Source organism: Rhinoraja longicauda, chromosome 2, assembly GCF_053455715.1.
Source record: "Rhinoraja longicauda isolate Sanriku21f chromosome 2, sRhiLon1.1, whole genome shotgun sequence".
NCBI classification, from domain to species: domain Eukaryota; kingdom Metazoa; phylum Chordata; class Chondrichthyes; order Rajiformes; family Arhynchobatidae; genus Rhinoraja; species Rhinoraja longicauda.
The window spans coordinates 99,589,542-99,616,177 of record NC_135954.1 but is presented as its reverse complement, the minus strand read 5'-3'; the positions used below and the strand labels follow the sequence as shown (position 1 = coordinate 99,616,177).

Here is a 26,636-nt window from a genome sequence, read left to right as displayed (position 1 = left end):
TGCATGTTTATAGATAGCAAAAAAAATTGCAAACACCTGCGGAGGTGGAAAAGAGACTATGGGTTTAGTGGTAAATTATTGGTGGACGATTGTTCTAAACTAATGTCCGCAATATTAAATGATGCCGTTAAGAAACGTATGAACAAAGATAAATTAGGCTACCAACAGGCACGAATTTGGCTCGGCATAGCCAAAGCACGGAAGGACGGACAGGAGGATAAAAAGAAAAAGGAAGAACAGACGACGGCGTACCTACAGAAAGGAGACAACGAGGTCTTCTATCGATCGCCGCCTCAAAATGCGTCGGCACCCTTGCCGGCAAACCCCGGGACGGCGAGTGCCCCCCCTCCCTATTTTCAGGAAGGTGGAGTGGCCTTGCCACCGGGAGAAAGGAGCGAAGCTGGGACCACAACGGCCCGAGTTCACGGACCCATACCAGGTTTACAAAATCCGAGCGTCACCAGGTCAGGAACTCATTTTAAACCATTGGGGCTATTTATGGAACAAATAACAGAGGGAATGGGGGCCCTAAGGTCACCCGACCTTTAACAAAGTGGGCGAAGGGGAGAGAAATATCCTGCCAATGATAGCCATGTCTAATCCAGGAGGAGCAGCCCTGCCAGTATATGTATATCGGCCGAGGACACTCAAGGATGTTAAGAAGGCAGTAGAAGGGATAACACACCCCAAAGAGTTTCACAAAGTGGCAACGGGATTTTGGAAACCTGGTCGTGAGTTATCGGTTAAACAGTGTGAATATGAGCAAGCCTTGCGAAGTATGTTTGGTTTTGATTGGTGTTTGATAGAAGGGGATTGGAACCCCCATAACGCGGCAGGATTGCAATTCGAATGGGAACCTGATGATAATGTTTACCAACAAAGGAGAATAGCTATGCAAGGGTGTATAAGGGAGCATTACCAAAAAATGGTTGACTATAATAAAATAAGAGAGTGTGTGCAGACAAAGGACGAGGTCGTGCGCCACTATTTTGCCAGATTGAGTCAAGTATTCGAGGCAAATAGCGGGATAGTGGTGCCCGCCCCGTGGGTGGATGACGGACCATTCGCCCAACAACTAAAAATAGAATTATTAAATGGCATGCGGTCAGAAATAAGCTTGTACATTAAGAAGCACATGGTGGGTTACAGAACCGGAGGGTTAAGAGAATTTAAGGACTGGGCAGTACATGCGGAAGAAAATGCAAAAAGCAGAAAAACCACAACCAAACAAGTTTATCTGGCCGAAGTAATAGAGGGAGAAGAGACTGCCGTTTCAGTATTCTACCAACAGGGGTATAAAGGAAGGCCATGGCAGAAACAGGGTTCTCCTGGATAGACTGCCTACCCCCCGTATTATTAAATATAAGAATGATACCGAGCGTAAGGGGAATCTCCCCATATGAAATATTATATGGGAAACCCTTCCAATATCCCATCTTCCAGAAACTAACCGAAACAGTACAGGAAGAAGAGACACTGGCTGACTATATGCGAAAGTTATTAATAACCAAATCTCATGTGTTAAGGAACCTGACCAGCCTGGAACAGGAAAACCAAGGGTTCGAGAAGGTTGTGAAACCAGGCGACTGGGTGTTTATCAAGGTTATCAAAAGAAAAAGGTGGTCAAGCCCTCGGTGGGACGGACCTTACCAAGTTCTGCTCACCACACCAACGGCCGTAAGGATTGCGGAGAGACCAACGTGGGTACACATAACACATTGTAAACGAATGAAGGTAAACTCTGAGAACGAAAAGGAACAAGGGAATTAGTGACGGCTGACGGCCTACCAGGGCCCAGTAATGACTAAAACCTGAGTAACTTGTCGTAACCAGAAAAAGAAAATGAAAAAATCAATCATAAAATGGATTTGGACGACTAGTCTTTGTATGGTTGCAAATGGATGGGATTATGTTATAAAACTTAAGGAAGATGAAACAGACACCTTCCACATTGACCCATGTAAAGAGTACCCCGGAATGTGGTGTGCCGAAAGAGCCTATGGCACCGATGGAACATACGTGTGCAGAGCCCCGTGCCGCACATGGGGTCAGGTTTTCCAACGCTCTCTCAATGGGGGCTACCAAGGGTGGGGAATGTCTGACGGAACAGACTTAGACAGCAGATGGTCCCTGGTGGTGGCCTCCACACCCCTCCATCGAAAGAATTGGAAAACCATCGTGACAATAAAGAAGCCCAAACAACAGGACGTAGGCAACTACTTCCTTTGTGTAGATGCAAGGATGCAGGATCCATGTTGCAAATTCAGAATAGAAGTCAGGAAAGGGAGTAAGAGAGGGGTCACGCCCACCCCGAAACCAAAAGGACCTGAAGAGAGGATTATAAAAATAATTCCAATAAAAGACCTAAAAAAATCCTTGGAGGTAGAAACGGGATACGCAGACGAAAATGCCTGGCTGGAATGGACGAGGTACACGGCAAAAACATTGGGACAAAGTGATTGCTATGCCTATGCGTCGGCCAAACCACAACTCATCCCCACCCCATTCCCCCTGAATTTTAGCAACTCGCCAGGAGGGGTCACATGCATGCTGTCCCTGTTCACGGGGAAGGAAGCACCAACAAATAAAAACTGCTCAGACCTACATTACCTGTTCCCGGCAGTACTGAAAGACATAGTCCCACCACCATTCACCATCCCGACAGGGGGAGGATTTAATTGTTTCTCTAGGTGGAGTAAAGAAGGAAAGGAATTGGGCAACGTGGGGAACTGTGTAGCTACGGTAGAGGTTTCCGGAGTCGGACCAACTACGGGCCCAAGTCCTCTGCCGGGATTAGACGTCACACTTCTGACCCGACAAGAAGTTGGGAGAGCAGATGCATGGTGGTACTGTGGAGGTAGAGTATTAAGAGCAAAGTTACCCAAGGACTGGAAGGGGACGTGCACAATGACCCAGCTGATAATGCCCTTCACCCTAGTAACCCTAAGGAGGGGCATGGGAAGAGAGGAGCCGGGAAAGATGGAATCAGGAAAAAGAGTAAAGCGGGAATTAGTTAAGGGATCATTAGACGCACACATCTACATTGATGAAATCGGGATCCCTAGGGGGGGTCCCAGATGAGTTCAAGGCCCGAAATCAGATAGCTGCTGGGTTTGAGTCAGTCTTTTTCTGGTGGTCAACCACTAATAAGAATGTAGACTGGATCAACTATCTGTATTACAATTAACAGCGGTTCATTAACTATACAAGAGACGCCATAAAAGGCATAGCCGAACAATTGGATCAAACTAGCCTAATGGCCTGGCAAAATCGGATGGCCTTAGACATGTTATTAGCAGATAGAGGAGGTGTGTGCGTCATGTTTGGCTCATCATGCTGCACCTTCATTCCAAATAATACTGCCCCGGACGGCTCAGTCTCCAGGGCCTTGGCTGGGTTAACATCGCTAGCGGAGGAGCTGGGCGAGAACTCCGGGGTAGACACTTCATGGACAAGGCTCCTTGAGAACTGGTTCGGGAAATGGAAAAATATTGTCATTTCTGCACTAACATCCTTCATAGTGATTACAGGAATGTTAGCCAGATTAGGATGCTGTATTCCCTGTATTCGAGGGTTGTCTCAAAGACTAATAGAAACAGCCCTTACAAAGAAATGCAGATGATGTACGAGTTGGTTTCCCAGAAAGGGATTGAGGAAGAAGTGGACATTGACCTAAGGGATACCTTCATGGCCTGAACGGACCCCCGCGGAGGAACAGATTGCATAAAGTCAAAAGAAAGTGCAATGTTGTGATGGAACCGGGGAGGCGTTCGGGACGGGGGAATTTTTAGAAATTGTTAATAAATTGTTGGATAATTGTATAAACAGGAGGAAAATGATATATTAAAAAATTCATTCCTATAGTTATCGGGGACTGTACCTTTAAGAATAATGTATGGACAAGCAGATGCTTGTTCGTAGACTTTGCTCACTTCTATTAGGTGCTAACTGTAGTTTTGTACTTTGCATACCTGCATGATCAGATTGATTAAGTTGTACTTTGCATACCTGCATGATGATTAAGTTGTGTTACATACCTGCATGATGGGATTAAGTTGTGTTCAATACATCCTTGTTTACTCCATGGTATAAAGGAATGAGGGGGGCACTGCTGCGATAGAGAGACTCGTTCAGACTCCTGTACTCTGTGCAATCCTCTCTCAATCTAAATTGCTGTGACTGTCGTTTGTTGGGAAAATATTTCTAACAGTTGTGACACAAAATATCATCTTCCCATTCTCTTCACAATTGCCATCTAACAGTTGTGACACAAAATATCATCTTCCCTCCTGCCTTTGTTTTTTTGCTCAACTTTACAACATCTGCAGTTTGCCTCTGCGATGCTTCCAAAAGGCCTAAAGTCTCTCCGAATCGGTGCCTTGATTATGAACACAAACTATGTTACATAAATATTTTGTAACTGAGGAGCTTTTAAGAATATGGAATTTGTTAACAAAGACTGTCAGCAGCACATATTAATTAATGCTGCAACAAAATTAAGCATGAAAAGCAAAGGAACAGGTTAAGTGAGAAAGACACAGTGAACACTGCAGAATATTCATACTAGGGTAGGAGCAAGACTCGTTTCAATGCTGAATGTAACCGAAATCCACAAAATAAAGCGTTTTATCTCAAAAGGTGAAAAATTGAAAGCACACTACAATTTTTGCTGCAGGTTCAGTTCTGTGCTGTTATCTGCAGTATTGAAAGGCGACGAGACAGTAGTCTCAAAAGGAAATATTTTTCTGCTAGCACAATGCCACTACTCGATGCAGTATTTCAGGGTCAACTAAACAAAAATACATTAAATATCCTTACATTTAGAATGAATAAAAGGCTAAAATTGGCAACTGCTCTATTCTCAAATAAAAAGGGCAATGAAACAGCCAGATAAATATCTGCCTCATTGCTAGCTTCACCTAGAGTTTGTGCAACTAGAAAGCGTCAGTATTTTTACTGTGTTGACAGGATTGATCTTTGCCAGTTGGACACAGGAATTCCCTTCACAGGTACAACTAGTCCATGTCAAATATTGACCCATTCACACTCCATTTAATTATACTGTCTTCACACCCCCTTCACCAAACCTTTCTTTTCACTTTCTCTTTCGTTTTCTCCTTAGGTTTGGGTGTATTATTATCACATGCACAGAGACACAGCGTAAAGCTTTATTTTGCATATTATCCAATCAAATCAAATACAATACATGGATACAATCAAGCCAAACTCAAGTACAGCAGGCAGCAAAGGGAAAGAGCGGACAGAATATAGTTCTCAGCATTATAGTACAACAGTTCCAGAGACAAAGGTCAATGTCCAGAAACGGATAAGAGGGTCAAATCGGGACCGGATCCTAGCTTATGGAAGATCTGATCAGAAGGTAAATGCTGTTTATGCATTTGGTGATGGACGCTTAAGCTTTTGCATCTGAAGGGAATGGGAAGACGAAATGACTGGGTAGGAAAGTTATTTGATTACGTTGGATGCTTTCCTGAGAGAGCATGAAGTGTAGGTGGGGGTTTTCTAGTGGTGACTGGACTACAACCGCAACTCTGCGCTTTCATGTGGCAATTTTCTTCTTGCAACCTCTGTCCACCATACAATTTTTTTTTTAATCAGCAAGGTACGTGTAAAATTGGTTATTCAATATTTTGGGGCACCACTTGGTTGGATGCATAATAAAGGAATAGAGGTCCATAAAACTATAATTTGCTTCATGCCTCAAATTTATATTATAAACACATTTTAACAGCATAAAACAGCATAAAATGTGAAATAGAGTCACACAAAGACAAGAAAATTAACCAACAGCAGACGCTCAAAAGAAAGGCAGTGTTAACATTTCAGGTTGGGCACCAGAACCAAAGAAAAACAGTACTGTCAACGGGTAGGCTTATGGGTTTCTACTTCTTAAGCTTGCCCCCCAGTTCACTATGATCTGCCTCAGGCCCACACTCCTCTGCCAGCATACCATATCCTTAATACCACGGTGTTTAAAAAAAGCTATATCCTCTCAGTATCTTCAATAATCTAGCATCCTCAATCATGCGGATTGGAGAATTCCAGACATCTGCAAGAAATTCCAATGCACCTCAGTTTTGATCTTATAACTATGATCCTCACCCAAGATTCTCCCACAAGTGGAAAAATCTAGATATCTTCCCACCTTAATATCTTATACTTTTCAATAAGATCACGCTTGACATCCTTCTAAATGGCAACAAGTGCAAAAGTAATTTATTTAGCCACTCTTAAAATAACTGTCTCGTTTCATGGATTAGCCTAATCAATTTCTTTTGGACCTTTTCCAAAGCTAGACGTGGTGGTGGGGGGGGGGGGTAAATTCCAGGATCTTGACAGCTGATTCCTTTATGGTTGGTCATGAGACAATGATTAAACTCTGGGATGCTGGAGGGGCAAGAATTAAAACAATGCACAAATGAAAATAGACTTGGAGGAGCAAACCCATGGAATAATCTGGAACATAGGAAGATACATTTAAAATTGAGGTATTTATTCACAAAATGCAGGTGTAACTCAGCAGGTCAGGCAGCATCTCAGGAGAGAAGGAATGGGTGACGTTTTGGGCCAAGACCCTTCTTCAGACTGATGTCAAGAGACGGGACGAAGGAAGGATATAGGTGGGGACAGGAAGATAGAGGGAGAACTAGGAAGGGGGAGGGGAACAGAGGAACAGAGGAACTATCTAAAGCTGGAGAAGTCAATGTTCATACTGCTGGGCTGCAAGCTGCCCAAGCGAAATATAAGGTGCTGTTCCTCCAATTTCCAGTGGGCCTCACTATGGCACTGGAGGCCCATGACAGAAAGGTCAGACTGGGAGTGGGAGTTGAAGTGCTCAGCCACCGGGAGATCAGGTTGGTTAAGGCGGACTGAGCGAAGGTGTTGAGCGAAACGATCGCCGAGTCTGCGTTTGGTTTTGCCGATGTAAAGAAGTTGACATCTAGAGCAGCGGATACAATAGATGAGGTTGGAGGAGGTGCAGGTGAACGTCTGTCTCACCTGGAAAGACTGTTTGGGTCCTTGGATGGAGCTGAGGGGGGAGGTAAAGGGACAGGTGTGCATCTCCTGCGGTTGCAGGGGAAAAGTGCCTGGGGATGGGGTGGTTTGGGTAGGAAGGGACGAGTGGACCAGGGAGTTACGGAGGGAACAGTCTCTGCTGAACGCAGAAAGGGGAGGGGATGGAAAGATGTGGCCAGTAGTGGGGTCCCGTTGCAGGTGACGGAAATGTTGGAGAATGATTTTTTGGATACGCTGGCTGATGGGGTGGAAGGTGAGAACAAGGGGAATTCTGTCCTTGTTATGAATGGGGGGAGGGGGAGCAAGAGCGGAGCTGCGGGATATAGAAGAGGTCCTAGTGAAGCACGAGTTAACTCAGCCCGAACAGTAAGCAACAAATACAATAATATTGTGATCAGGCCACCAGCTTAAGACATGGATTGCATTGTTTTAGATCAACCAGAGTTAAAAGGGCAGAGGGTAACTAGGAATTCTTGAATAATCTACTAGTTACAAAAAAAACATTTACTGCATTGATAGATCTTTCAGGTTACTTCAAATTGCTTTAGAATCATAGTAATGCATTTCAAATATAAACTGCAAATTTGAATATGGACAATTGCCCAAAATAAAACCAAACAACGTAAGAGTGCATAAAAGCTCAGATATTCACAGCAGAGATGACAATTTGGATCTGGAGAGTCCGGAGAATGATATTCTCAGCAAACCACTTACAATCACTCACCCATTTTTCATACAGTACCTTCAGTCCCAGAAATTATGCAAACTCAAGATCCTTAAAGTTGCAGTATGGAAAAGGATTTTGCAAGAAAACAGACATCTCCCATCTTTTTTTTTCCATTTCAATCAGGCTCCCAGTAATTACCAAGAGTTTCACATCATTCCCAGGCACAAGGAAACCCACTGTACTCAGCGTGGACTTGTGAATGCAACGAATTAGGATATACATATAAAACCAACAATGCTCTTTTAATTGCTGTGAAATGTCAGGTCACAATGGAAAATCCCCTTAATTGAAAATTATTTAATAAGTCTTTTCCAAATAAATTACCACAGAAACCACGAGGGCTTAATACTTCTACCAACAATGGTAGTACCTTAAATTGGTAATATCTGTAAAGAAGCAAGAACAGGATCTATAAATAGCATTTGGTTACCTCAAGTGCCAAATCAATTTACAACCAATTGATTTAAAGTTAAAGCATGGACACTGTTATTACATGGGATGCAGCCAAATTGGGAATCACATGTTCTCACCAAAAGCAACGCAACAACTACCAGATGATGTGCGCCAAAATACAGTACTAATCTGCAATCGCTTCTTGGTGTTTTAGCCTCAAATTCAGTTTGGTTTAGCTTATTTTGATCAAAGGTTGACTAAGTTTTGCAATCTCACCCAGTGTCCAGTTGTATGACCTGCTATTAAGGTCATAGGGAGTTAAAATTCACTTGAGGCAGTTTCAATAGCAGAGTCAAAACCAAAATGATGTAAACCTGGTAACATTTGGGCACAATGGTCACCTTGTCAGCCACAGCGAGTTACAGCAGTGACTCATTACTTAAAGAGCTGCACCTCACAGGACTTACTGCCACAAGCAGCTTTACAGCTGTCTTCAGCCCACTGTGCTTTACACACTCTTTGCCATTTCCGATTTCTTCTGTGGCATCGGCACCATTAGCATTTTATGCACGTTTTAAAATTATTCTTTAGTCTCCATCTACTGATTAGTTACTCACGTCTCAAATGTGAAAATTCTCATTGAGTTTCCATGTTGAAACAGATATTCCACAGGTATTAACTAAATACCAAAAAATAGCAAGAAAGCACACAAGGTCACAATTTTGTTGAAATTATTGACTTAAAATAGATTTAAAACCAAGTGGTGTCTTGTGTTACTTCACTGGCAAATCACCATGCTGCCAATATAGTGATCTTATCATTAGGTTTAATTATTAACTATAGATTTGTTCACATCCTTGACTTGGTTAATTTCCACTACTCAATGACCTTACAACTTTTACAGACAGTGGAAAATAAAAGCAATAAAGCTGTCAATCACAAGGTCATTTGCAACTATAGCTCTTGTCCTGTAATGGCCTCCTGCTGGTTTACTGACATTGTGAACTCTGGATAAAATTGTTTTTCCAGATTCTATATATTTTTCTTGTCAGTTGGAATAACCAGCTGTGGATGCTAGCATACATTTTACATAAAGGATATTATTTATCACCCAAGAGCACTTGTTAGATTTTAATGGCATGCACTTTGCAAGAGGAAGCAATGTTTTGTTTGAAAGAGATAGATACTGAAAGATAATGTCTTCCCTTCTTCCACAATCCAGAAGTATTAAAGTATTAAAGCCCAAACTCTTACACCATGTTCAAACTTTAACTTAATTATCACAAAATATTAATTTAAAACATGAGTTTACTCAATAGCTCTTCTGATCAATAAACTTCACAGGTGCCTTTTGCTGCATCCCCATGGTTTTCACTTCCGTCTAATTAATTTAAACTACATTTATTAACTGGTTAAGTTTTCAACAAAACAAACTGCATTATTTGCCCCCCAGGCAGGCAAAAAGCTATCCAACAACACTCAAAATTAAACTAACCAATATCTTAGAAAAACACATGGAGGTTGGTATCTAAAATTAATGAAAAGCAAGAAACTGCAGATGACAGAAACTTGAAATAAGAGCATGATGCCCAAAGGCTCAGCAGGCCAGGCTGCAACTGTGGAATCAGTTAATATTCCAATCAACTGATTCATCAGAACTGAGAAAACATTCAATTTCTAACTTAAGTTGCAGACATGGTTGGTAGTCGTCTATTGTCATAAGCACAAGTATGGTCAGGTACAGTGCAGAAGCATAGGCGCTGACTTAGACAAAAAGATAAATTACACTGAATTTCTAAAGAAAAGGTCCGAATAAAAGACATTAGTGCAAAAACATTTTTAAAAAACAGACCCGCAGTAGTGCAAGACATGGACTGTGCTGTGCCATTTGTCAAGGTAGAATTAAAATGAGTGTGGGTTGGTTCAAGAACCTGAGAGTTAAGGAAAGTAGTTGTTGCTGAAAGTAGTTGTGTAGTACATCAGGCTTCTGCACCTCCAGCCTGATGCTGGTACTGAGAAGAGGACATGGTTGGGATGGTGGGGATCCTTGATGGTGGGGATGCTGGGTGGTTGCTGACTTTGTGAGGTAGAGAGCAAGGGGATGTTCTATCCATCCTTTTTCCTTCACTACAGCTCAAATGGCATTTGATTTCCAACTCAATTATGATAAAAAGATCATCAACTTAAAACAATGATTCCTTGTTGACCTTCGTCAAATATTTCTAGCATTTTTTGCTTTGACTAAAAAATGTCATGCTCTGGCCATATTATTATTATTTATTTTAATTCAAACTAGTATAAAATCTTTGAAGCATTTGCCAAATAGCATGAAAATGGCTATATTATTAAGAGGGAGGATAGAATTTATGAAAAATCTCACACTTTAACAGCATGATATACAATGCCCTTTAATCATTTGTATTTTATACATGTCAGATAAGTGAAAACAGATACTTGCATTTTTAATCAAACTTAATCCTAACACTACAATGAGTACAAGGCCCCAAAACTTCCTTCATGTTTGCACCCAGAGGCAAAGAAAATCTGGCACAAGCCAATTATTTTAATATTTTGGTTATAAAAAGGATTATGCGAGCAACTACAAAATATTCAATCAATAAAGCCACCTTCTGACAGAATTAATTGCAATTCCAGTTGATCAGAGCTCTTAAAATTACAACCAGATTTCCAGGCACAGCAGGAAGCAGTCATTTTTCTGATGTTTTATTGCTTTAAACAAAAAGCTCTGCTTGGTGAGATCAGCACTATTTCTTCAAGTATGACTTTGTGGCAAGAGCACAAAGCACATTAACATCCCAAAACTTTCTTGATCACAGGTTAATAAGGTTCTTAAGCATGCATGCCTAATATGCATGGGAAAGTTGAAATTGCAATCTTCATACGTGGTGCAATTCAACACCATCCTCGGATCCCAACTCTACAGAACAATTTATATCTGTTCTTTTGGACTTCAGTGAGATTGGCAGGAAAATTCCAGCACTACTTCAGCTGTATGGGCACAATTTCAGATTCGGATTTATCCTCAGTCTTTGCCAATAGAGGAAATTCCTTACTCTGCACATTCAATTTAAACAGAATAAAGGTATCCACTCCAGTTCTGCTGCCAATAATCACATATTGGACAAGACCCACCGTGACTCTGCACTATCACTTGTGTCCAGGAGGTTCTAGTTCAAAAGTAAAATATTGCAGATGCTGGTAAATGGAAATAAAAACAGAATATGTGCTTTTGACTCCACAGATGCTGCCCAATCCAAATATTCCCAGCATTTCTATTTTCACTTCAGGTTGTAATTCAAGTTCAACAATGACCAGACACACAAATGATGTGATATATGTGCAAGATAGTAACACTAGGATGATGAAGCCAAGTTAAAACTCACTAATTATTCCTGAGTACTATGAATTATGTCATCATTTGGATGAGTTGTTAAAAAAAAAACTAACCACATGTTCCTTCCAGGCAGACATGAAATCCAAATATTGTATTTCAAAGAATACGGCGGATCTGTGCATTGCCCCAATCACTATTTATCAACTGATATCTAAAGTGTTAATCTGGTCATTATCCCATTGCTGTTAGTATAAACAATGTCACAACAACCAAAGTTTTTTAAAAAACAGTCAGCTAGAGGAACTCAGCGGGCCAGAGAACATCTGTGGAGGTAAAGAGACAGATGTTTCTGGTTGGGACCCTTCTTTGGATTGAAGGACTTGCTGCCCGATCCTCTGAGTACCTCCAACTGACTATTTTTTGTTCAAGATTCCAGCATCTGCATCCTCATGTCTACATTTTGAAAGTATTTTATTGACTAAGAAAATGCTATAAAACATGTAGAGACCACAAAACGAATAACAGAAATGTAAGTCCCTACCAATAGGGGAAAATGAAAGCCTTTGAATGTCAGTCATGGAGGCCAGAAAAATAGTCTATCAAACCAAATTTAAGAGAAATAGAAGAGGCCACATAGGGGTACACCTGCATTACCAAGTCTAAAGACTTGCCTTACCCACTGAGTTACTCCAGCATTTTGTGTCTATCTTCAGCTTGACAGCAAGTATTCATTTCTTCATGAGGCACATCCAATTAACTTAACTGCACTGAAGAATGTTTCACCATGTTAAAGTTGGTACTAAATGCATGTCTTTTGTAAACATAGCTACACCCAGCATAGACAAGCTTGCAAATAATAAATTGTGGTATGTGTACATCGAACAAAATAAAAAATACAATGTGGTCCCATCGGACAAGGATCAATGTCAAATTACTTTTAAAGTGAAATAGACATTTCTAAACTTTGGGGGGTTTCTTTGAAAAAGAGAGGATGCAGATGCTGTAATCTTGTCAAAGACAGCAGTGCTGGAGGAGCTCAGGTCGGGCAGCATCTGTGGAGGAAAATGGACAGGCAGATAATGTTTTGGATTGGGACTCGAAGAGCTAACAGGCTACAAGAGGCCAGATTTGAAAAATGGAGGTTGCGTCGGGAAAGCATTATTGCCTCAAAATATTTACTGAGTAAATCTCTCTCCATAACATATTGCAGTGCCTCAAAGAAGACATTCAACTCACTAGCATATAGTTTCATGGGCCAACCATAGAACCCCTTTTTAAAAAAAGGTTTGTGTTATATTTGTAATTTTCTAATCAGGTACCACTTTGCTTTCAAAATTTCTCCAAAGCGACAAAGGTATGATTGATTTTAACTGGGTACTTTAGCTTTGCTGAAGGGGAACTTAGATTGTATTGGCAACATTTTTATCTTAATCTTTATTTCTTAAAGTGCTGGAATAACTCAGTATCTCTGGAGAACATGGGTGATGTTTTGGGTCAGTACCCTTCTTCAGACTGATTGTGGGGAGGGGATGAAAACTGCTAAAGCAGGGCAAAAAAACACCTGTCAAATAATAGATGGATACAGGCAAGGGTGGGAGGGGGATTGGTAGTTAGATGGTTGAACAAAGGACAAAGATGAAAAGATAGGTGCGAGACAAAAGGATCAAAGAGTTGCAAATTGTGAAGGGAAGAAAAGGAGAGAAATAGGTGCAAGTTGAAGTGGGGCACGGGAAAGAGAGGGGGACAGAACGACTTGAAGTTACCTAAAATTGTAGAATTCAATGATCATACCGTTGGGTTAAGTTACCCAAGTGACAAACGAGATGCTGTTCCTCCAGTTTGCATGTTGCCTCACTCTGGCAATGGAGGCAACTCAGGACAGTAAGGTCAGTACGGGAAAGGGAAGAGTTAAAATTGTTAGCAACCAGGAGATCCAGTAGGCCTGGGCAGACCGAGCACAAGTGCTCAGCGAAACAGTCAACTAGTCTATGCTTAGTCTAAGCGAAGAATCGGCAACCTTTGCACTCGGGTTACTATTAAATCTTTCCCCTAACCCTATGCCCACTAGTTCTCAATTCCCCAACCCTGGGATTCACACCATCTATGCCCTTCGTGACTTTACATACCTCTAAGGTCACCCCTCAATCTCTTCTGTTCCACGAGATAAAATCCTAGCCAGCCCAACCTCTCCCTATACCTCAGTCTCTTGAGTCCGAGCAACATCCTCAAATCTTTTCTGCACTCTTTCCAGCATCTTTCCAATAGCAGGGTGCCTAACACCGATCATAATACTGTTAAATGCAATCTCAGTCTACTACAACTGCAATGTAACATCCTAACTTCGGTCTTCAATGCCCCGAATGATAAAGGCCAGCATTCCGAGTCTTTTTAACCTTTTTACAACTCTCCCCAGTCCCCTCCCATTCGTCTTCTCAGGAAAAGTTAAATGGCTTGAAAACTTTTAATTTCAAATAAAATTAACAGTAAACATTGGATTAAGATCCTCAAATTATTTTTATTGAAACATTAGGGCTGATGCTCAATTTTATCTTACTTTACTTTGTTTTGAATACCTTCACAACTTTAGCACTTTGCCAACTGTTTACAGTGGAAACTTTATTCCAGAGTGAACATAGAGCCTCTAGTGTAAACCACTGTTGTCCTTAGGAGCCAGTGTTTTTTCCACTCCCTGCTGTGTTGTAAATCAGTACCTATTTAAGGGCCTCCCATTAATTATGTGCTTGTGATCCTAGTTTCATTGCTGAATAAAATAAATCTTACTTTAGTTCCATGGCCTCTCACAAGTTCATCTTAGCTATCCCCATTAGAATCATTATATCATATGCTTTCCCCCACCTTCACATGCTAACAATGATTTTTGCATAAATAGGGAACCTTTTTTCCCAGCTGACATTTCAAGAGTTTCCTATACACAGTAGCAAAAGCTGCAGCTTATCAGACTCCCTCTGGAAATCAGACATGGAAGGGCATGTTTTTGCCTTAGATCTGTCAGGCTTAAATGAGTGCAAGGACAGAGAAAACAAAACAGATGACCCGTGAAAGTGCAAAACAGTAAATGATGACAAAGACTTGGTAAGCAAATTCAAAAAATGTAAAGCACCTTTCAGCAAGAGGATAGTTGAAAAAAATCAGAATATCACCTCAACCATAACAGTGCAATTCTCCATTCTACACTGATATAGAAAAATGTCAATAGTTGGATGGGTCCGAGAGGATGGTGGTTGATGGTGGGCGAGGTGCAGAAAATGTGGATAGGAAAATAAAGTTTAGTTGAAAGTTCCAAATGATATCCAGCAACCAGAACACAGAGGTTACTGACTGCAAGCTCACAAAGTACTGGGTTCAAGTAAACAGAATGGGGTAGCAGGTTATGCGCTCCAGAAAAGAACCTTAACACAAATCTAGCAATTTGATCGGGGCCAAGCAGATTAGGCGTAGCACCTCCCTGAAGGTCACTGAATTAATACTGAAAAGGCCAGACAGCTCAGGGCAAAGGTAGTGTCTTGAAGTCTGCATCAGGTACCCTAAATCCGGGAAGCCCAATAGTTTGCTACTCCAAAGGTTGTTAAACCACAATCAAGGCAGCAATGCTTTTTATAGAAAAGCAAAATAAAATGGTAGATCAACACATGTAGTTTACACAGGAGTGATCTGTAATTATAAACAGATAGGAAAGGCCCACTTCAAAATTATAAATCGCTGACATGAAGGATAATTGAAATAAAAATTAAAGCAAGGATAATTAAGTTGGCTAGCTGATGAACATTATACACAAATAATAAGCTAATATAATGTGTATAAAATCAAGAGGAGAATTGATCAAGTGAATGCACAAAGTCTTTCACCCAGGGTACGGGGTCAAGAATCAGGATATAGGTAAAAGTTGAGCGGGGTAAGATTTAATAGGAACCCGTGGGCAGCTTTTTCTCTCAGTGGGTGGTGGGTGCATGGAATGAGCTGCCTAGGGACAAAGTTGAGACAGGTCAAATAACACCATTTATAAGAACGTGGACAGGTACATGAATTGGAAACGTTTAGAGGGATACGGACAAATGGAGGCAAATGGTACTTGCTTCATGAGGCATCTTGGTCAGCATGGGCAAGTTGCACCGGAGCCCATTTTCATTCCAATTAATTTATTCTTATTACATTAAACAAGTCTTTATAAACTAAACTCCCTCAGTTGTCAGATTCCTCAATGCTCTTAATCCACTCAGGTATCTAATACTTCTCGCCCCACACTCCCACTCGTAGTTCAGTCCCCAAGATTTCAGTTCAAATCACCCTAAAACACATACAAGTGAACACTGTGGAGTCCAGCTAGCACAAAGATGGAAAGGCAACAAAGCAGTGCCTCGTGAAGCATCTGTTGGATGGTTCATAAAAACTGTAAACTCAAACAAGATAAGAAAAATAAAAAAGTAACAAAGTATTATTCCCATCCATTTCAATTCGTACTGAAAGTAATTTCTAGGATTTGCATTTGGATCTTTTACTTTCGATGTTTAATTACATCACACAAATCCTATGATCATGACCAATTGAGTTTGAATCACAGGACAGGAAGGTGACAGCAAGGGGGAGGGTGGGATGAGGTTTTAATTGGAAGGGTCAAGGTAGATCAGTTTAGGTAGCCTTTAAAAGAATCATCTTATTTTGAAAGACTTCAGTTCCCAGTTCACCTATACAATTCTTTAATTTCTTTTGTCTATTTTCTCCATAATCCAAATGTGCTTGTAATAACTGTTTTGAAACGTTTATGCTTAGCAGTAAACAAGACAAACAAAAAGTATGTTTAAACAGCAGTGCCTAATGCAACTTGATTTATGGGTGGAAATTTGGACATAATAAACTACATAGTTCTTCATAACTAACAACCGTATTTACTTACAACTGGTTACATTTAAAAAATAAACTCAATGTCCCTGCTGTGTAAAATTCCTACTCGACCATCTCCCAACCATGGCCATTATCTTAAAACTTGAGCAAATATCTGCCTTAGAGTTTAAGCATACAGAAGCTTGCATGAAAAAGTATTACAAATGCACTTAAATGGGTTACAGCAGAAGCCTGTTACTTCCAGATGAGCAGGAATTTTACCCTAAGCATACACCACTAGTAGATTAAACAGCATAACCCACACCGACTACAATTGTTTCTTACTGACATGCATGGAATATTTACAATTTGCATTAACAAAACTCGCTACATATTTTGACAAAAATTTCAGACAATGCCAAACGTGAAGACCAAGCCAAGGCTTCCAAATTAAAAATAGAATTAATGCAATGGTGAATACATATCATGGGTACCATATCGCCACAAGTTTTGAATGCTGATGCATTACGGTAATAAAACATACATTTTTATCCTGTTTCATTGCATTTTACTTCAATATATACATTTCCTGTGAAATGAAAGACACTGCTTTGCTTAAAGAAATCTGGCATTTGATTGCTCTTTTGCTTAAAATGTGTGTTTTGTGCTCTTGGTAAGCACAATTCTCAAGTAAGGCAATTGTTGGGCAAATAGCAAGACCATTCTACGACATATTTCTATTATAGTAGAATCATTTAGATATTACTACAAAATATAGGGCATGGAGAAAGGTAAAACACCACAAATTAAACAAAATTGTTTGAGATATTAGCACAAATATAGCACATTTGGGGGAATAGGCAATTTTGAAATGATTCCCATATATTCTCTTCTAGGGTTTACTTTATCATGCCTGGGCCTGTTACGGACCAATTGATAGATTAATTGCTGTGCTTATTCAATAATTATTGTTGGTACCAGGGTGATAAATACAAACTAGCTGGGCCTCAAACAAGCAGTTCTCAACATTGATGGCAAAATAAAGTACAATGGTAACAATCAGGTAATTGATTACATCTTGAAGCAGATAATGCTTTGAAGTTGTAGCAAAATATTGGGGATTGAATCGATAACCCTTGAATAAATAGATGGTAAGATCAGGCATGGATGTGATATTCCAAATAGGCTCGCCTGCACCTAATAATTCTAAATATTATCCTTAAATATTCCAAGCTCAGATGATGTGTTATACAAGTGGTTGGACAAATATGAGGGATTTGCACACCGCCTATTGCACTAGACCAAAGGTGCCCAACCATTTGAATCAAACTCAGTTCACTGTTTACAGAAATAGACTCCGCAATCCTACCCCCATCCATAAATTTTGTGCTTGTGTTTTTTTAAATGAAATACCAAGAATCAACATCATTCAGGCTCAGACACACTGCGATTTTTACTGTTCTCCATCTAACCTGATGAGGTCACACACCCCAGGTTGGGAACTATTGTACTAAGGCTCTCGGCAGAGCTGGCCCACAGCAAAAGATCATCCAAACATGTCAATGTTGATGCTTGACAATTTCTTGTGAAAAATATTGCCAGATGGCAGTTTACAATCCAGGATGAGTGATTCAATGAGTAAAACAGTTTTGATAAATTGTTAATATCCAAGAGTGGAAATTCTACTGGAAAATGGCAACCACCTGAGGGACTGGATTACATTGTACCCAGAACAAGCTGTCCGCCAATTCAAAAGCTAAACACCAACAACCACCTGTATTTAAACAACAGTGTAATTGCATGAATACTAATGCTAAACCAAATAAAGGAGACACGTTAACTGTCTAGAAATTGGCTAGAGGATCAATTGAGCCACAAACCTCAAGGATTGAAAGGGTTAACAAGGACTTTTCTGAATTGAGACCCAAGAGACCTGAATGTTAGTCAATAGTAGGGTAAAAGGGGCAGGAGAAATACAACATGATAGAATTGCAGAATTAGGTTTTTTGAAGGACTGTAAAACTTTAATAAATAATGGCAAGACTAGTTATTAAAGGAGCCGACTAAAAAGATGAGAAACTCGTGGACTGGGAAGCAACACAGAATAGTAGAATGGTGTGGATTAAAAACACATTAGAGCAGGAGCCAATTTTCAGATGGCTAAAGTGAGATCTCACCTGAAATAGTCACTTCTGTGAAACAACAAAAACAGACAAGAGCCTAGACTGGGACAAAAAATAGCACAATAGAAACTCACTAGATTGGAAAGCATAACTCAAGATCCGTAGTTCCACAGAGTCTGGTTCAACAAGAAAGTGGTCAAAGTAGATGGAATCAAGAGTAAAGGAAGTTTGTGGCAGCTGAACTATCCAATTTTAAGAAAACTGCAATTTTACCCAGGATTGACCAGCAACTTGACATCGCAGAGCTGGGTAGAGATGAGGAAGAAAGGTGTCAAGACAGTGCTGACTCAGTCTGATTACACACAGCCAGGAAGGGGTCAAGAGTTGGGCGTCTTGTATGCACACATGTTTTCAGAAGCTATTGCCAAAGGGCAATGTGGAGATTAGAAAGAGAAGGGCAATGATAGATGCAAGGATAGATATGACCTGAGCAAACTAAAAAGCCAGGGAACAAGGAAACCAAAATAAGCACTTTGAAATAGCTGTTAGCAACAAGTTAAACAGTAGCCAAGGCTTCAGAGCTACAGGCATGACATATTCCATTTAATTTATGGGACCACGACACACAGCAGGTTGTATTTTAATCCTTGAATACATGCCTGGCAGCATTAAATGCAGTTGTAAATGCAGCACATGTTAAAAGTATCCCCCCCCCCCCCCAAACGCACATAAAAGAACAATTTACCCCCACTCGCCAGGAAAAGGGGCCGATGTTCACACAACTCGGCTTTATCAGATTATACCTTTTAAACTTTTATTTTTTGTGCTCCAGATTGCAAACCGAAATTATTGACACCCTCTTGGTAAAAGAAAAGTAGTAGAAACTCGTGTGGAGAAGATTGTAAACGCAATCTCGGTGTCCACCTCCCCCAAAACTCTCACTTAAACAAATCCCGGGTTGGAGCTATTGATCTCAGCCCTTAAACTCTGTCATCGAGGTTCAGTGACCACTTGTCCGATGTCCCCTCTCTGCACCCAGCCCCGGCTCACCGTGACTACCCCCCATCCCCCCCCCGCGAAAAGGACTGCGGACGGCGACAACCTCCCTCCCTCTCTCTCTCTCTCCCCACCACTCGTTGTTGCCCGTCAACTTCGGCTCTTCGCCGGCAGACAGGGAGAGGGGGAGGCGGGAGAGAGAGAGGGGTCTGGAGGAGTTGAAATGATGCAAGAGGGAGAGAGAGAAAAAATAATCCACCGCACAGCTACTAAAGTGAAATAAATAAAACAAAAGGAGAGAGAGAGTGGGGGGGAGGAGGGAGAGTGGGGGGGGGGAGGAGGGAGAGGGGGGAAAGAGCGAGGGGGGGAAGAGCGAGAGTGGGGGGGGAAAAGAGGGGGGGGGAGAGAGGGAGGGGAAGAAGAGAGGGGGGGGGGGGGAAGAGAGGGAGGGGGGGGGAAGAGAGGGAGGGGGGGGGAAGAGAGGGAGGGGGGGGGAAGAGAGGGAGGGGGGGGGGGAGAGAGGGAGGGGGGGGGGGAGAGAGGGAGGGGGGGGGAAAGAGAGGGAGGGGGGGGGAAGAGAGGGAGGGGGGGGGAAGAGAGGGAGGGGGGGAAGAGAGGGAGGGGGGGGGAAGAGAGGGAGGGGGGGGGAAGAGAGGGAGGGGGGGGGAAGAGAGGGAGGGGGGGGGAGAAGAGAGGGAGGGGGGGGAGAAGAGAGGGAGGGGGGGGAAGAGAGGGAGGGAGGATGGGGGGAGGAAGAGAGGGAGGGAGGATGGGGGGAGGAAGAGAGGGAGAGAGGGAGGGGGGGGGGAGAGAGGGAGGGGGGGGGAGAGAGGGAGGGGGGGGGAGAGAGGGAGGGGGGGGAGAGAGGGAGGGGGGGAAGAGAGGGAGGGAGGGAGGGGGGGGGGAAGAGAGGGAGGGGGGGGGAAGAGAGGGAGGGGGGGGGGAAGAGAGGGAGGGAGGGGGGGGAAGAGAGGGAGGGAGGGGGGGAAGAGAGGGAGGGAGGGGGGGAAGAGAGGGAGGGAGGGGGGGGAAGAGAGGGAGGGAGGGGGGGGAAGAGAGGGAGGGAGGGGGAAGAGAGGGAGGGAGGGAGGGGGGGGAAGAGAGGGAGGGAGGGGGGGGAAGAGAGGGAGGGAGGGGGGGGAAGAGAGGGAGGGAGGGGGGGGAAGGGAGGGAGGGGGGGGAAGAGAGGGAGGGAGGGGGGGGAAGAGAGGGAGGGAGGGGGGGAAGAGAGGGAGAGAGGGAGGGAGGGGGGGGAAGAGAGGGAGGGGGGGGGGAAGAGAGGGAGGGAGGGGGAAGAGAGGGAGGGAGGGAGGGGGGGGGAAGAGAGGGGGGGGGGGAAGAGAGGGAGGGAGGGGGGGGAAGAGAGGGAGGGAGGGGGGGAAGAGAGGGAGGGAGGGGGGGAAGAGAGGGAGGGAGGGGGGGAAGAGAGGGAGGGAGGGGGGGGAAGAGAGGGAGGGAGGGGGGGGAAGAGAGGGAGGGAGGGGGGGGAAGAGAGGGAGGGAGGGGGGGGAAGAGAGGGAGGGAGGGGGGGGAAGAGAGGGAGGGAGGGGGGGGGAAGAGAGGGAGGGAGGGGGGGGGAAGAGAGGGAGGGAGGGGGGGGAAGAGAGGGAGGGAGGGGGGGGGAAGGGAGGGAGGGAGGGAGGGGGGGGGGAGGGAGGGAGGGGGGGGGAAGGGAGGGAGGGGGGGGGAAGGGAGGGAGGGAGGGGGGGGGAAGGGAGGGAGGGAGGGGGGGGGAAGAGAGGGAGGGAGGGAGGGGGGGGAAGAGAGGGAGGGAGGGAGGGGGGGGGAGAGAGGGAGGGGGGGGGAGAGAGGGAGGGAGGGGGGGGAAGAGAGGGAGGGAGGGGGGGGGAAGAGAGGGAGGGGGGGAAGAGAGGGAGGGGGGGAAGAGAGGGAGGGGGGGGAAGAGAGGGAGGGAGGGGGGGGAAGAGAGGGAGGGGGGGAGAGAGGGAGGGGGGGGGAAGAGAGGGAGGGAGGGAGGGGGGGGGAAGAGAGGGAGGGAGGGGGGGGGAAGAGAGGGAGGGAGGGGGGGGGAAGGGAGGGAGGGAGGGAGGGGGGGGGAGGGAGGGAGGGGGGGGGGAAGGGAGGGAGGGGGGGGGAAGGGAGGGAGGGAGGGGGGGGGAAGGGAGGGAGGGAGGGGGGGGGAAGAGAGGGAGGGAGGGAGGGGGGGGAAGAGAGGGAGGGAGGGAGGGGGGGGGAGAGAGGGAGGGGGGGGGAGAGAGGGAGGGAGGGGGGGGAAGAGAGGGAGGGAGGGGGGGGGAAGAGAGGGAGGGGGGGAAGAGAGGGAGGGGGGGAAGAGAGGGAGGGGGGGGAAGAGAGGGAGGGAGGGGGGGGAAGAGAGGGAGGGGGGGAGAGAGGGAGGGGGGGGAAGAGAGGGAGGGAGGGAGGGGGGGGGAAGAGAGGGAGGGAGGGGGGGGAAGAGAGGGAGGGAGGGGGGGGGGAAGAGAGGGAGGGAGGGGGGGGGGGAAGAGAGGGAGGGAGGGAGGAGAGGGAGGGAGGAGAGAGAGGGGGGGAGAGGCCCAGTTTAGCGACGACGGCCTCTCCCTCCCTCCCTCCCTCTCCCCCCTCCTCCTCCCGTCTACCCCGGCTCGACAGGACCCGTGGCGAGCGGCGAGGCTCCAGCGGCTCAGGCTCAGCCTCAGCCTCAGCCACAGCCGCCATGTTCGCCCCGCCGGGCCGGGCCGGGCCGGACCGTCGCCGTTCCCCTCACCTTCGCCACTCGTGCTCCGGCCGCGATGGCTGCGCCACCCATCCACCGACGAGCCGCAGGCTGCGGGATCCGCCGAGCTTTCCCAGCTGCTATCGGAGTGAAGGAAGGGTAGTGGCGGCTCCGGCTCCGTCTCGTCTCGTCCCGGCTGTCGCTCTCTCTCTCTCTCTCTCTCTCGGCCTGCGATCCACATAAACACCGAACGCCACAGCTCGGCGGCGGCAGCCTGCGCCCTCCGCAGGCCAAGCGTGCGCGCTGCCGCCTGCCTGCCCTCCCCCTTCCCGCCCGCAGGCCACGTCCCCGCGCTGCGAGCGTGCGCGCGGGCGCGCTCCCGCCAGCCACGTCCCCGCGCTGCGAGCGTGCGCGCCCCGCCCGCCACGTCCCCACGTTGCTAGCGTGCGCACTTCCGCAGGCCACGTCCCCGCGCTGAAAGCGTGCGCGCTCCCGCCCCGCCCCGCCCCACCCCGGTCACGTCAATCGCACCCCCTCGGCCAATCCGACCTCTTCCTCCAACTCGTCCAGCTCCAACATGTTCCCCATGTCCAATCCCGTCGCTGCAACCCGACCCTTCTGCCAATCCCATCGCTACAATCCAACCATTCCACCAGTCCCATCGCTGCAATCCAACCCCTCCGCCAATCACATCGCTGCAATCCGACCCCTCCGCCAATCCCACCTTCTGCCAATCCCACCAAATTGCATCAATCCTATCTCTTTGCGAATCGCACCCCAACTCCAAAGACTCCCCTCCTCCAATCCAAATTTTCCTCTTTTCCTCTAATCCTCTAATCCGAATTTTTCCTCCACACTAGACACAAGGCACCACAGATGCTGGAACCTTGAACAAAATGCAAACTTCCAGCAGACGTGTAGAAACAAAGAACTGCAAATGCTGGTTAATACACAAAAGGGCACAAAACTAAAGAAGGGTTTTGACCCAAAATGTCATCTATCCACTAGCATTTTGTGTCCTTCTGGGGGGGGGATAGGCGATTTACCCAAAATGTCACTTTTCAGTCTTAAGTCCAACCCCTAACGTAACCTATCCATGTCCCCCACAGATGCTGCCTGATCCAGTGAGTTACTCCAGCACTTTATGCTTAAAATTCTGCAGTTCCTCGTTTCTCCATTTTATTGCTGGAAGAACTCAGCGGGTCAGGCATCACCAATGGAGGGAAACCCACAGATGATGTTTTCTGCCTGGAACCTCCCTCTGGCCTGAGTTTGAAAGGTCCTCTGTACTATCCCTTCCACAGATACTTCCTGACCTGTCGAGCTCTTCCAGCATCTTGTTTATTCAACCAATCCAAGCATTCATCCAATCACATTACACCAATCTAATTCGTCCTCCTATCTAAAGTTTCTCCAATCCAATCACTCCAACTCAATTCCTCTTCCAGTCTAAGCATTACAACAATGTAGATCACACTAAACGATCCCCCCCTCCAATTGAAATGTTATCACAATCAGATCATTTCTCCAGTTCCTTTCTTATCAGATTTTACCATTTGTACCTTTCATCTTCATTATCTTTCACCTGCTCTTGTTATCTCCACTCTGCTCTCCCCCATCTGACATCAACCACTTTACCTGGATCCACCTATCATTTGTCACACCCCATCCTCTTATCTCCCTTCTATTCAACCAGTCTGAGGATGGGTCCTAACCCGAAATATTGTCTGTCGTTTCTCTTAGCAGATGCTGCCCGACTTGCCAACTTCCTCCAGCAGGCTGTTTTTTGCTTCCCTCCAATCCCATTCTCCACCAATCCCTTCCCTTCTTTACAATCCACTTCCCAAATGCCATCACTATAATACTAGCTTTCCTCTAATTCTTGCTTTCTTATAATTTTAAGGACACAGAATAAGGTTATTTATCTTCTGCAGTTGTATAGGGCCCTGGTAAGACCACATCTGGAGTATTGTGTATTAGTCTCCTAATTTGAGGAAGGACATCCTTGTAATTGAGGTAGTGCAGCATAGGTTCACGAGATTGATCCCTGGGATGGCGGGACTGTAATATGAGGAAAGATTTAAAAGACTAGGCTTGAATTCACTGGAGTTTAGAAGGATGAAAGGGAATCTTATAGAGACATAAAAAATTATAAAAGGACTGGCAAGCTAGGACTGTGGTTGGACTTATCTCAGAAGGAGATGAGACAGCCTATAGGGATGAAATCCAAAGGCTGGCAGCATGGTGTTCAGTGAACAATCTGGTCCTGAACTCCTCCAAAACAAAGGAACTTATAATTGACTTTAGAAAAACCAGTGGAGATTACGACCCACTCTACATCAATGGGGTCTGCGTGGAAAGGGTACCAGCTTTCAGGTTCCTGGGTACGCACATCGCAGAGGATCTCACCTGGTCTACCAACACCATCACCACAGTAAAGAAGGCACAGCAGAGACTCCACTTCCTGAGGATCCTCAGGAAAACCAACCTGCAGGAGAAGCTCATGTTGTCCTTCTATCGCTGCTCCATCGAGAGTGTGCTGGCATACTGTATAACCACATGGTATGCCAGCTGCTCAGAAAAGGACAGGAAGGCCCTTCAGAGGGTCATCACGACGGCCCAGAAAATCATCGGCTGCTCACTGCCCTCCCTGGAGCACCTGTTCAGCCTGCGCTGCCTCAGTAGAGCAGGCAAAATAATAAAAGATCCATCCCACCCCGGCCACCGTCTGTTTGTTCATCTGCCCTCTGGTCGACGTTTCAGGTCAATCAAATCCCGAACAAACAGACTTAAGAACAGTTTTTACCCCAGGGCCATACGAGAACTGAACACTACCTGTGCACTAGGCAACACCGTTAAAAAATCTTGTACTTAATTTAATTGTATTTATGTATTTATTTGTTTTTGCATTTATTGCATATATGTTTGTACGCACCGTCAGGATTGGCTGTTTTTTTTAATTTCGTTGTACTCGTTGCAATGACAATAAATGAATATTATTATTATTATTATTATTATATAGATGCAGGAAAAATGTTCCCAATGTTGGGCGAGTCCAGAACCAGGGGCCACTGTCTTAGAATAAAAGGGTGGCCATTTAAAACTGAGGTGAGAAGGAACTTTTTCACCCAGAGAGTTGTGAATTTGTGGAATTCTCTGCCACAGAGGGCAGTGGAGGCCAAATCACTGGATGGGTTTAAGAGAGAGTTAGATAGAGTTCTGGGGGCTAGTGGAATCAGGGGATATGGGGAGAAGGCAGGCACAGGTTATTGATTGTGAATGATCAGCCATAATCACAATGAATGGCGGTGCTGGCTCGAAGGGCCGAATGGCCTCCTCCTGCACCTATTTTCTATGTTTCAATGTTTCTATCTCATTGTCCCAGGGCAACAATCTTTAAACTTCAGCGATACAGAGCAGAAACAGGCCCTTTGGTCCACGAAGTCCGCGCAGACCAGTGATTACCCCCTGCACTAGACACTAGGAACAATCTACCATTTTACCGAAGCTATAAACTTATAAACCTATAAACCTGTACGTCTTTGGAGTGTGAGAGGAAACCGGAGCACCCAGAGAAAAGCCACGCGTTGACAGGGAGTAGTGGTTTTCCAGATAGGAGTGAATGGCTAATGATAGAATTATTGGTCTTTTTAGGATGCAATTATGTTTGAATAGTAAATTTCAAAATATGGTGCAGGAGGAGTCCAAGAGATTCAATGTCTGGGAAAAAGGAAATTGGGACAGAATTGGAGGAAAGATAAGAGATGAAGGGACAAGGTGGGTGGTTAATTGGAGGAGCTGGAGAGGGCAGGAGATACGTAGGAGGAGATGGGGAAAAGATTGGAGGAAGGTTGAGGATTGAAGGCTTTGGTAACAGATTCAAGGAGGTGATGGGGTTTAGAGAGAATAAATGAATCATTTTATGATTCTGCAATAATTGGAATGATGTACAATGTTGAAAAAAGAGAAAATAAACATTGTTCTATGGCTGTGGTATCCTAAGAATGTTCCCTGAAATGGTAAAGTGGTCCTTTTCCAGGTAGGGAAAATATTTGTGGGCTGGGGTTTAATATTTGTGGGACATTCTATTCCTTTCTGCTAATAGCCTTGAATTCTCTTTCCTTCTGAATTTTGGAGGATTCCTGCATTGTTTGCTGACATTGCACATTTTAAACTTTGGACTTTGTTACTTTGCCACTGACTTACCAACATTTGAAATATGCAGTTGCTTACCCATTGTAATTATGTTGCTTTGCATAAACCTGTTATTCTTAGTTTGAATCTGCTTCCACTACCCCTGAAGGCAGTGGATTCCAAATCATAAGTCAAGTCAAGTCAAGTCAAATTTATTTGTCACATACACATACACGATGTGCAGTGAAATGAAAGTGGCAATGCCTGCGGGTTGTGCACAAAAAAGAATTACAGTTACAGCATATAAATAAGTTAATAAGTTACTATTAGTGTCGACAAAAATTTAGTCTCTGGGGTTATAAAAGTTGACAGTCC

At 44.8% G+C, this 26,636-nt stretch overlaps 1 protein-coding gene across 4 annotated transcripts in view; it reads right to left on the bottom strand.

The window, feature by feature from the left end:
- The window catches only part of zmynd11 (zinc finger, MYND-type containing 11), a 131,596-nt gene extending 109,124 nt beyond the window's left edge, over nucleotides 1–22,472 (bottom strand). For 3 of the 4 annotated variants that reach the window (XM_078424978.1, XM_078424979.1, XM_078424982.1), the window contains exon 1: nucleotides 22,179–22,464. Coding sequence is in view for 1 of the 4 variants with exons in the window: in XM_078424990.1 (XP_078281116.1) it covers nucleotides 22,179–22,220 (42 nt within the window). In the remaining 3 variants the exon portion in view is untranslated. Of the gene's footprint in view, nucleotides 1–22,178 lie in introns of all 4 variants that reach the window. The other variant, XM_078424990.1, reaches the window with a different exon arrangement.
- Nucleotides 22,473–26,636: the final 4,164 nt, after the last annotated feature.